The 13,866-nt window shown below is 42.3% G+C and overlaps 1 protein-coding gene across 2 annotated transcripts in view; it reads right to left on the minus strand.

The window, feature by feature from the left end:
• LOC107208273 (phosphatidylinositol 3-kinase regulatory subunit gamma) overlaps nt 1-13,866 on the minus strand; it is a 78,071-nt gene that overhangs the window by 18,905 nt on the left and 45,300 nt on the right. Inside the window, exon 1 of one of the 2 annotated variants that reach the window (XM_015636506.2) lies at nt 13,286-13,860. The exons of the other annotated variant lie outside the window; for it this stretch is intronic. Coding sequence (XP_015491992.1) covers nt 13,286-13,391 — 106 coding nt within the window. The 5' untranslated portion in view covers nt 13,392-13,860. Of the gene's footprint in view, nt 1-13,285; nt 13,861-13,866 lie in introns of those variants that run through there. 2 annotated transcript variants of the gene reach the window in all.

A 13,866-nucleotide genomic window follows, 5' to 3' on the forward strand; every position in this document is an offset into this window, starting at 1 on the left:
AAACTAAATCTGAACCTTGACCCAGACGTTTGCACCCTGGGGTTGCTGACCAAACACCTGATTCAGATAGCAGCATTCATTCTGCGGGACCGAGCATTAAACCGTAGCATACAGGTTCTTTTTATGGGGTGAGCTGGGAACTTTCAGGTGTGCACACATCCAGTGAGGCAATAACAGGTCTTGTTGTAAAAGGAAGGTGAAAACCTTCGGATTCAGTGAAGTAGCTTCCTGGTTATGAAGCTTCAGTTATTCCTAGCTCAACTACTACGGTTGTTTGTGTAGTGCACTAGTGTTTGCACAAAGCACCATTGAGAGTGAGACATGGCTCCAACCCTACTTTTCTTGAAGCTCCCAGCCCCATCCAGGATCAGAGGAACACATATCCAGGCTAAGCCTGTGGAATCAATTGTATTCACTGTGTTGTTCCATTTCCCCCCATTCAACACTCCTGAATTAAAAGATGTCATCAGGTGCTCCCTGTTCCAGCATCACATCTGGGACAGGAGACCTGCAGCAGTTCTGAGTCTCATCAGTGTCTGCACACTGCAGTAAATCTGAGTTCAGAAAACCTGTAGATTCACTCCATTATCTTTTGTAGGCTATGAGTCATCAGAAAGCATATTAAGTTTTACATAAAAAACACACGAAAGTGCAGAGAGTTCTTAGAAAACTTTACCAGCACCTGCAATTATTTCAATGGGACTTTGAAATTAAGGCTTGGACATATCAACAGCTTCAAGGTATTTTACAATGTAAAAAGCCTGTTTTGCACTGGTAGTAGGGGCTTTCCAGAAGGGGCTTTCAAGTGTTCTCTAGAATACTTCAATACTTCTCTAGACCCCCCCCTGTAAGATTGCTTACAAAGTCTTGCTCCTTTATACACTCTGGGATTATTTGGCAGCTTAGTTAGGGCTCACTCCAGAGCACTGGGTACAGAAAAGCAAATGAACAAAGACCAGAAAGGTGTAGAGAATGGGAGTTTGGACACAGAGCACCAGAAATTGCACCAAGTGTCCCTACTACAGGTGGGAGTTTCCTTTAACAGGCAGATATCAGTTCTATCAGGGGGTTGCCTACAGAACTTCATTCTTCATGAGAAAAACTGGAAGGAAATTCTTTCAGGGAGAAGAATAAGGCTTTGACCAGTTCCTGTAAAACCTGACTCACGGAAGAAAGTCCTTTACACAATAGACTTTTGAAAAATGCTTTTTAATAGCTTGCACATTTCAAAAATACAAAACTATTTGCAAGGGTGGATCCTGTTTCCAGAGAGCTGTGTATCTAATTCTTTACTTTCAATGCTTTGAGCTCTTTGAGTCATAATAGATTTTCCCCTGTACTGGATACAGAACCAGGCCCTTGTTCCTGCTTTACCCCAAAGGCCAACATGCCCATCTATTTCAGCATTTCTTGGCTACCCTCTCAGCCCAGAGACTTTAGTCTGTAAAAATGGAGAACACTCACAAAGGTAGTTTAAAAACAGCCCAGCCCCTGTGATGACAAAGGGGAATATTTTGTAATAGCATGGCAAGTCTGCAACAGAGCAGCATCCACCACACTGCTGCTCTCATCACACTGGGCCAGTAGGTTGCCAGAGGAGGCATCTTAAAGTTTTTGCTTAGTACCTACATGGTACTAACAAGCCTGCTAGGAGAAATCCTGTGCTGTTTCTATGAGAAGCTACAGAGAGCCTCAAAGCATCCACATATTTTGATTTTCAATTCAAAATAATCCAGTTTTATATACCTTAATAAATATTAGAGAGCTAAAATCCTAGAGTAAAGTAAGACAAGGCTGGCTTGAAGTCAACAGAAATGCTTTCAACAGCAGCCGTGTTTCTTTCCATGTCACTGAGTCCAATTCTCATCTAGCCATAGGCACAATTTTACTTTATCTCAAAACCAGCTCTGATTAAAGTGAATGATCCTGATGGTTTCTTGCCTCCTTTTTCCTGGGAGAGAAACACTGATCACAAGTGATTAACAGCACAACGCGTCTATCCGTTCTAATAAAGAACTTTCTCTTTGCACCAGATACACAAGCATCCTTCCCCTCCCATGTCTCTAGGACAGCTTTAGAGCACAGATCTTTCCAAACACCGAAAGGTGACAGCTCAGTTGTACCCTTCACTCCCACATGAGAACATTCCAAAGATCAGGTTCAGCCCTCGGTGACCGCCTAGCAATGAGAGCAGCCTGGCTCGCTCTCATGCATTCACAGGCATATCTGGTTTTAATTTCTTTAGCAACTCTAGTTCCTTCTTTCTAGCTTTACCCAGGCAGACGAGCTTGAGCTAAATCCCAATCCCAGCTCAGTGTCACTTATAAGGGGGAAATAAAAATGAGCTGGTGATGGCACAGAGGGATGGCAGCCAATGCGTGCCGGGATGCGGGATCGGATGTTGCTGACGTCAGGCCCCGAAGGCTGCTGTGCCATTTCCAGCAGGTACCTTCAGCTGAGCTGCTCCCACAGCCGCTGTGCCTCGGAGAGAAAATGGACTGGGCCTTGCCAGAGGATGATTTGGGATGCTTTCTGGACAGTGCAGAATTGTTTTTTCGAAAGGACGACTCGTGACTTTAACTGAGTCGACTCTGAAATTCAAGGTGCCTCCAACACCAAGGCAAGCAGGAAAGCTGGCAAGAGTCTGAAGTCCAACGCTGCTGTACTTCTTTTAAAGTCTCTCATAAAAAATCACGGGCTATATTAATCCTGAATTTAACTGCAGTGAAGTAGGCCGTGACTTCAATGAGATACACACATTCCCCAGTCAGGTTTTGAATAAAAAATTTTACAAGTTTACACGATCTAAGAGCCACCGAGCCCTATGTGTGAGGGTTTTCAATGGCACTGACTCAGGAGTAAAACAGGAAGAATGCCTGGGTTATCCAAGTGCTATATTCCATGCAGTATCCAGTCAAGCAGGCTGTTTCTTCTTTGGCTGCAGTATTTGTGTACAAAATCAACCTGCCAGTTAATTAAACTCTAATTTTCAGTTTTAAGGCAGATGCCACTTAATCTAAGAATGGCTCCACCACTTATTTCTTCCAGTATTTTCCAAGAGCTTCAAAAGCCACTTAAAAGCATAGCAGGTTTAAATGCAGCAATAAGTCTACCTTACTGTTACAAATAATCACAACTACCAAGTACTCTGATAAAGTCAATTTTAAGTCCCTTAGCACTTCCAAGGGCTTGTTTACTAGCCTTCTTTCTGATGCTCTCAATCTACTCTCTCTCCACGTTGTGACAAGCAGAAAACAGATCAGAGGATTTCCAAGACAGTTACTCAGCTTCAAAAAGGCTGATGTACAGTAGATACCCTGCAAACTGTAATATAAAGCTCTACAAAGTGTCATTGCTATGGAAACATGCAAGTAATCTGTGGTTAGGCCAGCTAACATTTTAATGACATAGTCCTTGAGGAGAGAAGGGTTTTCCCTTTGGAGATATAGATGAAGACTTGGAATGAAAATGTAGGCTAGCTTTGTTGAAGAGAAAAATTCTCCCCAATCCTTAACTGCTCTCTCCACCGTCTTACTCAATTTCTCAAACACTCTTCTCAATTTCTCCAACACATTTCAGGCAAAGCCTCAAAATCTTTCCCTCCCTCAGGAGTCCTGTACTGGTCCCTCCTGCACGAGAACCCCTCAAAGATATCTGTGAAAAAAGCAGAGGCTTCTGCAGAGGTTTTCCAGCTGTCAAAGAGGAGGGTCGAGTGCACCTGCTGACAGCAGCTCATTCCCCAGCACTGGCAGGTAAATGATCTTGGCAGCTCCACATCTCAGCTCTCCTGCCAAGACCCCTTTTGCAGAGCATTGAGCACCGATGCCCTTCAAAGCTGCCCTTCCTCAAAGGGCAGCTAATGTGCACAGAGAACTGCTCTGGGAATGGGGAAGGAAGCTCCTTGATGGAATTATTGCTGGCCACAGAACCTCAGGCATGCTCACATTTTCACCCTCCTCCCCCAAAACAGGCGAGATGCCAAAGAGTAAGACATATTCAAAGATTTGAAGTCTTTCAATATCTCATTACAGAAAACAGCAGACAAGTTGGCTGAAAGCCAGGCAGGCTTCCAATGAAAACACTCCCATTATAGCTTTGCTTGTGTTTCTATGAACTTCCATAAAAAACAACACCTTTAAGAAATATTTCAGTTTTTATTAATTGGCTTTTTTGATAAAGATCTGTTTTGTTTGAAAACTCCCCAGCTATCCAGCTCTCTCCCACACCTCCCAGTCACTGTTTCACCTCCAACAGCCTGACAGGCTTCTGCTGCACTCTGTTCCTCATGAGCATCCACAGCTACTGCACAGGTTAAAGTATTATCTGCTCTGGGACACCTGCAGAACAGGGGACAACAACAGTGTGTGAAGAGGCTGGATTAAATTCAGCATTCCTTTTGGCATCTCAAAAGCATCTCTCACTACTTTGCAAGCCCTATTACTTCACAGGCTGAGACATAAGAAATAGAAGATGTTCACAGTCAGATAAATGATATGGGCATCTTTGATTTCTGTACCAAAACACAGCTCATCCCCTTCATTCCAGCCTTTGCATGAAGATGCAAAGCCAAAAAAACCTCAGCTTCCCAATTATTTTCACTGCCCAAAGAAAAACTGTTTTCCTTCCAACCCAGAGCCCAGTGTAACTGCTGCAAAGCTACAGCAGTGTCAGAGGTTCCATGATCAACAGGGTTGAGGTGACCGTCCCAAAATCAACATGAGGAGGATAAAAAGGGTAAGTCCTCTTTCACCTACCAGGCATAATTAGCACACTCCTAATGAACTGGAGAGGTTTTAGAACTTTTGCCATGTTTCATCACTCAAAGATTATTACCACCCAGCATCACATGCCTGGCTCACACAAGGAAGGAATAATTTTATCATGTAGACAGCAGGCCCAGGCTTTTGCCAGTACTAGATTAAAGTCCATGACAGATATTTTATTGCCATTAAAATTTCAGATATCCAACAAGAATGTTCTACTTTACAGTATCAGATGTCAGGTCGAGAAGACTATACAGCAAAAGTAAATGTAAAGTGCAGGGAGCAAGGAGTTTCCCTTTTTGCTTTCTAACTAAAGGAGCTCCTCTTCTGCCTTCACAGGAGAAACATCACAACGTGTTCCCTATTCCTCCACAGGCAGAGTCTTCAAAACACTATTAAAAGTACTCTTTGGTCAATATGCAAGAATAAACTTTTTGACAAGAGCAAGAAAAACACAAAATTCAGACTACGCAAAGAACTACATTGATTGAGAATTAAAAACTGGCTTTTCATTGTGGAAGAGAGGGAATGAAGTCAGAGCCAAGCAGTGACAGCTATGGCTAGGAGACATACCAAACCCAAAAGAAAAAGATCTTTTAAATAACAACTGATTTTAAATAATAAATAATTTAAATAAAAACAGTCCAAGGCTGTTTCCCCCAGGTATTTCAAAGACTAAACATCATCCAGATGTCAGGTACAAACCTCACAGGGGATCAAATTCACAGAAATAATTGGTGCTACTGAAAAGTTTGCTGCAAAAGAGGCTATTTAAAAATAATAATACAGCTGCAAATACATATGATTCTTGCTGTTCTAAGTAGCATTTTATTTCAGCTTACCACTAGCTTCAATCTTTCAGAGAAGTATGTAAAACTGTTCCATATACAGTACCTGTCCTTGTGCTATGTCAAACCATTTTCTAGTTACCAAAGTACAAATATTTCAACACTGCCTAAATTGCTAAGAGTGAGCCATCTAAATCAAGATCAAAAGGCACATTTCTAAATCAAGACTCCAGAAGAAATTTGAAGGTAAAAAAGTATTCAGAAGGAATCTGTTGTACACTTTGTCATGACTCATCTTTTTTTTAAGAACCTTGACCTTGAAAGACGCTCCACTGAGGCAGAAGTCCCAGTCCATGGGATCCCACGCAGTGCCTGCAGCAGAAGGGGAGGTTCAGAGCAGACATGGAAGAGCAGGCCTGGCCATTGCTCACACTCAGTTTCAAATCTCCCTACTCAGTACACGGTGATCTTTAAAGTATTTTAATGAAATCCATTTCAGAGCAGCAGCTTGACTTCTCTCACTGTCCCAAAACTTATCCGTGAGACTGTACTGTACCCTTCAAAACTGAAAGGGTCTTAAACACTCACCTCATTGATTTAAGCTGCCTTGTATCCTTCAAGAGATATTCTTGGAGACAGGAGATGAATCAGGGTAAGGAAGCCAAAACCACCAAAGACTTCTAATTTGACACTTGGGAGCAGTTCCTTGAGGGCCAACAATGTAGATTCTGACAATGTCCCCAGGACAACCACACAGGGCAGAGCAGCAGGAATACTGACAGCCTGGGAATTCTATTGCCAAGTACAAATTCAGGTTGTAATAGACAACAGAACTTACAGGCATAATATTGTCAATGAACTTCTTATCCATTTTACTTCTAAGACATTTTCCTGGGACAGGACTTGAGTGCAAGCCCCACTGCCCACGTTCAAAAAGCCCCACATGTCAACAGTGAGCCAAATTCTCTCCCATTACAGTAAATTTTCTTGAACTGTGCCTTCAGGGGTTTTGTTTGGGTTTTTAAAGGGGATACATGCAAGGAAGGAAAGAATTCCTCCAAAAGAAAAGATGATTGTGTGCAGCATCAGATTTTAGGGACTCCAGAGACAAAGCTAGGATGAGGCTACAGAAGGTAAAACCTCAAAAAATGGCTCCAGTATTCTTCTTTCAAGGGTTAGAGGAAGAGACTAACAGAGAGTAAGCAGTAGTTAATAAAAAGAAAGGATTATGTTTGGAAGGAGAAAATTGACCCAAGGTACAAGAGTCACAAAGTGACACTGAACCAAAAGTCAAGTTATCCTGTAGCAAACCAACAAACAATATTAAGGAGTAAATTGGTATTTTTATAATTCTTCCAAACCCACCAACTTTTGTGCAGAGAAATGTGATGTTTTTGAAGCCATTTCTAGGTAACTATGTGTCATTTTCAGGGATATTTGCTTTAAGAAGTAACATTCCTATGAGCTACCACTAAAAATCACAAAAACTGGTAGAGTTTGGGTGAGTGCTAGAAGCAGACACAGGCTGAAGCAGCTGAAGTATTTAATCTCCTTTTTCAAAGTGCTCTAGATGGAAGGTATCCATCTTGAGTGTGCTGCTGCACTCAAAGCCAGCGAAGATCCTGGATCCTGTTCAGCCACAGGAAAGCTTCAGAGCTCCTTGGGCTTCAGCACCAGGATTCACCAGGCAGCTGGTTGGTGTTCAGCAGGGCACCTGGAGTCCTTTTTTGGAAACAACTACACGAGGCACCACCTGCACTTTGCCTTTATTTTGTACTGTCTGAATCCTTGTAAAGCTCCCTGTACATAGACATTTTTCTTCAGAACTAGAAAAAATTAAGATACTGGAATATATTCACTGGAACATTGCAGGATCTTTGTTGAGTGGAGGACATGGCAAACATGAAGGACAATAAAAATATCTTCCAAAGAAGTTACATCCACTCACACTGTTTGGGGACCCAGCATCAGCTCATTGCTGTAGTTTATATTATGTGGAGAAGTGAATTCTTGCTTACTTAGCTATTGTGCAGACTTTAACCTGTCAGAAGAAATGAGATAAAAAGCAGGAGAAAAAAAGAAAATCTGACTCATTTCCATAGGGGCACTTAGTATATGAGCAGAGATTGTTCCTTAAGCATTACTCAGCAACCTACTTTACAAAAATGAGTTTTCCAAAAAATCTAGCTAGAACACACTTATTGCTTTAATGGGACTGAAGTTTTACAGCAACCTGTTTCAACACAGTTAACAGTCTTTCTGACAATAATAAAGCCTAAGCTTTAAAACACACAGGGCATGCTGATAAAAGTATTCTTTATTCCTCTCTAGCTCTCTGCCCAAAAAGTGACTCACTAAACAACCAATATGAGGTGATGTAAGGCACCCAACTGTGTTCAGTCCTGGGCACAGATGTGTATGACCAGCTATGCCTCTGTTTTCCCAAGCTGTAAAGCAAAGATAAGCACAAATAGCTTCAGTCTGGAATAAGATAATCATGCAGGCAATGGCAAAGACAGAAGTCAACTCTGCTGCTTGGGAGAGCAATAGCCCCCACAGAAAACTGCAGGAAAAGTTTTCTCCTTTTAAACATGTGAGACAGAAGGAACACCATGATTAATTCCCATCAGGTACAGAAATCATGCAATACACAAAACTGTTTGGAATAACAATTGCAGAAATAACATTTTCTGCAAAAACACGTTGAGGAACTTGGTTTCTTCTCAGAATGTCCCCTCATGTTTTAGCTTGCATAAGCCTATAGCTTGAAGAACATAGAGCTGAAAAACTCCCTTTAGCAAGTTTTGCCTCCCCAACTATTTCTACATAATCTGAAAACCTAGTGATAAACACAAATGTCAGCCTTTTAAGGCAGGCTCTCTCATCTCAAGCAAAACAGCATTTCACTTTCTATTAATGATGCTATTTTTTGTGGTCATGTCTTTAATTGAAAGCTGATGAGTGATAGTCTTCAACAGAGCCATCAAAATGAAAATGAAATGCAAGGAATGCAAAAGCAAGCCTAAAAATGCAATCAGAAATAAAAGAATGGTTACAGAAGTCATTAAATAAAAAGGTCAGTAGAGAACTCTAGGTGAAACAAGAACAGAATATAAGCATTTCTTTATAACCCACACCACTGTCCTCATAGAAGCTGAGACTCCAATCCAAACAATATTCCCAGATATGCAGAATACAGTGACTGAGCCATATTTACACCCTGCTCTACCTCATATCAGCCTGCACAAACTTCCCTTCTGTAACAGGGAAACTCTCAATCCCAAACATCAGCTTTTTTTGAAATACGATTTCCAGCAAGACCTAAATTTGCAAAAAAATACAGTTGAAGCTACAGTGCTGTTGTATTGAATACATGCACTAGTAGAACTACTTTTTTTTTTTTTTTTTAGATGTGCAAGAACAGAACTTTTCTTCGATAAGCTTCTGGAGTCAGATAAACTGAAGGACACCACTGACAATGCTATTCAAATTTACATCTGTTCTCCCACTGGAAAACTAGTCAGGCATAGACAGGCAGTGTTCACCTACATCTGGCTACCGTGTACCACAAACCCAATTTGAGAAACCACATTCAGCTTCCACTATAACACTGATAATGATACAGCATGCCTGGTATCCCAGTAAACACTGCCCTTGAGCTCAGAACCCTGTGTTTTCCAAATTACAATTGCAGTATCGCTCCCCTAAAATAAGGGTTGTCAAATTATATATGAGAAGAAAATAGAAACTATAATGAATAAACACGGTTTTTCCCTTGAATACTTGTCTCACTCATACTTTGGCAGTGCAGCTTCTATAAAGCAGACTAAACTAAGTAGCCCACAGATTATTTCACCCCCACTTAACTACCAAAAGATTTTGTAGCAGCAGCAGCATTGTTACAGCACATGAGAAAAGGCAAAGTACTGTTCTTGAAAAAGACACTGAATCAAGTTATAAATGTAGTTGGTCATATTTCTGGGTTCAAACAGGTAGCTTCCATATAGCTTTAGGTCAAAGAGTTATTGTACTATCTGTTCATAAGAGCCCATTCTGCATTAGGAAGCCTTAAACTTGTGGTACTCTTTATAACCCACACAAAGGAAACTAACCTCTAATTTGTAGTTGAGCCAAATATCTTTGCTGACATCTGTATCAGAAATCCCAGTGGAACACTCTTACTGATTTTCATCCAACTGTGACAAAATGTATTCAGTGATTACACATTTTATCACCAACACAACTGATAATGTATCCCAGATCTACAGAGGGAAAGACATTACTTAGCCCTTCTAAATAGAAGCGAGGCAATACATAGGTAGAGATGCTTGATACTCTGGTAACTTTTGCAGCCAATTTGAAATCCTCTGTTCAAAAACTTTTGGCAGAAATAACTTTTTGCAGACCTGAACTGGTGTTGTCAAATAAACTAAATTCAACCCAGAACCTATTTTCTTTTCTTTTCACATAGCAAGACCCACAGGAACAACAAACATATGAGTGAACCCCTGATAGCTTCCTAATGCCAGAGCCAGCACATGATGCTGCTACAGCCACAATACTCTAACTTAATCCATCAATAGAAAGTTGAGAAGCTGCTACATTAGCTATATGCAAGTGGTGGCCCCAGTTGTGTCTTTAGATACTGAAAGTTACTGGCTGCGTGTAGTATTATTTGCCATAAAGAGATCCTTCCTTATGCCACTGATGCCTGTATAAATGCAAAATAAAATGTAAGGGAGAGAAAACAGCATGAGGTAACAGGAGTCACCCTTCTGGTTCTCACCACTGCGGCTCCTGTGTTAGTTGTACTGCTCTAAATTATGCTTTGTGAGACTGGCAGAGCTGCATCCCTACTCCCACCACTGTTTGGGAAAACTGTCCCACTCCTGTGTTTAAAATGGATTAAAGCCTAGCAGAAAGCTTGCAGTTCCTTGTTGCCCGATTGCCTCTGCTCAAGAGAAAAAGTCGAGTGAGAGGGGCGTTATTACTTTTATTTCTGAACTTCAGAGCAAACCCTGTAGCAGAGAGGCTCCAGGACCTGCTCTGAACATCCATTTACACCTACAGCCCCAAACAGCAAACACAAGCACACTGATAAGCTGGTGCAGGTGCACTGAGGCCTGACAGAAGCTCCGGCTGTGCTGCAGGCTGCCTGCCATCACCAGATTTTATTTCTGCATTATTATTGGGCAAGGCTAAGGTGGGTATTAAGACAGCCTGCCAAGATAAATTAAAGGTCTGCTGGCCCTTAACGAGAAACAGTATCCCCACCCTCGGCTCGCAGGTTACGGGTGACACCGCACATTATGTTCACCTTGCTTTTGTCTTCTGCTTCAAGTTTAGACGCAGTAAAATGTAGTCAGGGGCAGTCATGCGTGAGCCCAGACACTTGGCCCCCGGGATGCGCCAGTGCCCGGTGCTGCGGCACAAAACCCAAGCGGGGATCTCTCGGCTCAAGTTGTGGGAACAAAAGAGCGCTCGGCAGCGGGGCCGCACGTCGCTGCTCCGGGGCTGCCGAGGGAACGCTGCCACCGCTCAGCCTCCCAGGAGCTCCGGCCACCGCGCTGGGAACGCCGCACCGAAAACCTTCACGGATTTTTGTTGGAAGTGGGCCAAATGGAGCTGTGGTTGTTACCGGGTGCAAACGCAGTGACTTTATCCCAAGGCATGAAGAGTGTTTAAGCCTTCCAAATAAATTCCTCCACACTTCCCTTAGGGATGACCTATCATCCCAGGCCAGAAAATGCTTTCCCACCCTGCCTCTGGACAGGGAGAATGCAGACCCCCTCTGCCACGCTCTCCCTCCTTCCCCCTGCAATTTAGAAGTTACAGTTCCACAAAACCAGGACATACACATGGGGATTATCCCGTGCATCATTTCCAGCTCTGGCTCATCTAGTTTAAAAATATGAAAGATAAAGTTACTGAACACTTCGGGAATCAGCCTGTAACACAAAGTCCTTTTGCTAACTGGTGTTTGGACTGTGCAGATCCTTGATCCCTGACAAGAGGGCTCCAATGATGGAAGCATTGGCACTATTAATGATAGAAGAGCTGCTTCTTACTGTAAACTTTAAAAGGCTTCCTAAGAATTTTGCATGGCCAAATTCCTGCAGAAACACTGGAAAGTTGTTTTCTGACCAGTTCAGTTTGTCCAGCCCCTCTTAGCAGCCCCCTTGTAATAAGCCATTCAAGGGGCTTTATTTTCTTTTAAATGAAAGCCTCACACTAATTGCTTTAAGTCACCTACAATGGGACTTGGGTTTTTGTTCACTTGATACAAGCACACACAAATACTTACCTCGTGAATAGTAAAAAAATCAAAAGCGTTTACAAGAAAGATATCCTCTAAAATTCACAGAAGCAAAGTGATTTGACCGAACTTCAGGCTTTCAGGAGTAACATCTAAAAATAGGTTGTGTCAGCTATGCAAGAATTTAACGAGTAGTGGCCATTGCTGTGTGTCTGAGAGATCTGTCCAATTTTTAAAGCGTCAGAATTACCAAAAGAAGTACCGATCCTTGAGATCCAAAAAAACTCAGGATGATCACCTCCTCCTGTTTTAATTAAAGTACCACATACCTCCAGAGAGAAAAATACAGCTCACTGTGCTGAAACAAAGAGAATAAACCACACTTGCAGATACATGCCATGATTCAGGCACAGGTTGAAAAGCACATTCTGAAAGTCCGCACCCCATAAAAGACAACACTTCGAAGTACTTATTTGCTATCAATTTCTCTGCAGGCTAAGAGTTTGGGTAAATATTTTACTGTACCTTCTGGCTGTACGGATCAGAGACATGAGAAGATAAAGGCCCTTCAATTACCATACTGCTTCAGCCTGTTTGACTCTTACAGGTATAGATACAGTTTCACCAGTACCCATTTCTGCTCACTTTAATTAATTTACCAAAGAAAGACTCAACCTCTACTCCTCACAAGCCTTCCCTCCCTCTTCAGACACAAAAGAAACTTTCTGCCCCATTAAAAACTTCAGGCAAGCAAGGGATAATACATTTCCCCATCTTCAGCACTAGCAATCCATGGAGGGGGAAGGGAAGAAAAAGTGCATCAAATCCTTTTGAACAAGGTTATTAAGTGTTATCAAAGTAACTGTGCCTCCAGGGAAGGATTCCAGCCTGTTCCCAAGTATTATCCCCCCCCATCACCAAAACCCAGCGACAACACACACCTCATCTGTCAGGGCTGGAAGAGAGCTGGGGAGAAAAGGGTCTTGGAGACTGTAAAAGCGATTAAACTGGAACTGAATAGAGGTGGGTAAATCACCACCATCAAAGTGTTACAGGCACATAAAGGCACACAGGTGAAGAGGATAATAAAAGTGTTCCTCTAGGAGCGAATACAGCTGAAATATACGCTTTTCAATAAAGGTTTTCAAAAAAGGAGACATGCGAGAGGGGTTGCGAGCAGCTCTCCTCCTCCTGCCTCCTTCCATCTCCCAAAAGGAACCATAAATTGTTCTTATCCTCCCACCTCCCCCACAAAAACCCCCAGTATTAAAATACTTTTGCCCAGGAGACAGCGAGCTCAAGTCCCTGGGAAGTTTACACAAAGTTTAACTACAGATATTAATTTTCACAACCCCCCCTCCCGCCTCCTTTTATTTTAAAAGGGAAAAGTCTGCAGGAGGAGGGAGGGCAGGGATGGACGGCAGTCCCCGACCCGCTGCCAGGGGTGCGGGGGCAGCTCGCCGGCTTCAGCTCCCTACCTGGAGGGTCCATTTCAATGTAAAATATCAGCTCAGTGGAATAGGGCATCATCACTTCCCTCCAGTCCGTGTCATCGCGGTCCATATCCCACACCGTGTTGTACATCGCGACAGCCAAGTCCCGGCAGGGTTAGAAATAAGAGGTTGGATAGCTCGGCTTTTAATTGAGAGGTTAAAAAAAAAAAAAAAAAAGGGGATAAAAAAAAAACCCAAAACACAAAGCCGAGAAGAATTCACCTCGCTCTAAAATAACACTTTTAGGAAAAAGAAAGAAAAAAATTAAAATCGCAAAATTAAACTTAAAAAAAAAAAGCCTCCAGGAAAGTCACCTCAGCAGCTGCCTTGCAGGAACTAAATATAGGTAGTTATATATATAATATATATAGAGTGCTTCTTTTTGTTTGAAAAAACACCTTTCCACAGAAAAGCCACTTTCCTGAATTCTCTCAAAAAATCGCCGTTTTCGGGTTTTTTTTAAAACACAAGCCAAACAAGCCCCACACAGGAAAGCCGGGGGAATGGTGGGAAGCAGCGGATAAAAAGGGGCGATTTCAGTCTTTGGATGAATTCTTTCCGCCGGC

Source organism: Parus major, chromosome 8 (genome assembly GCF_001522545.3).
Source record: "Parus major isolate Abel chromosome 8, Parus_major1.1, whole genome shotgun sequence".
Taxonomy (NCBI): Eukaryota; Metazoa; Chordata; class Aves; order Passeriformes; family Paridae; genus Parus; species Parus major.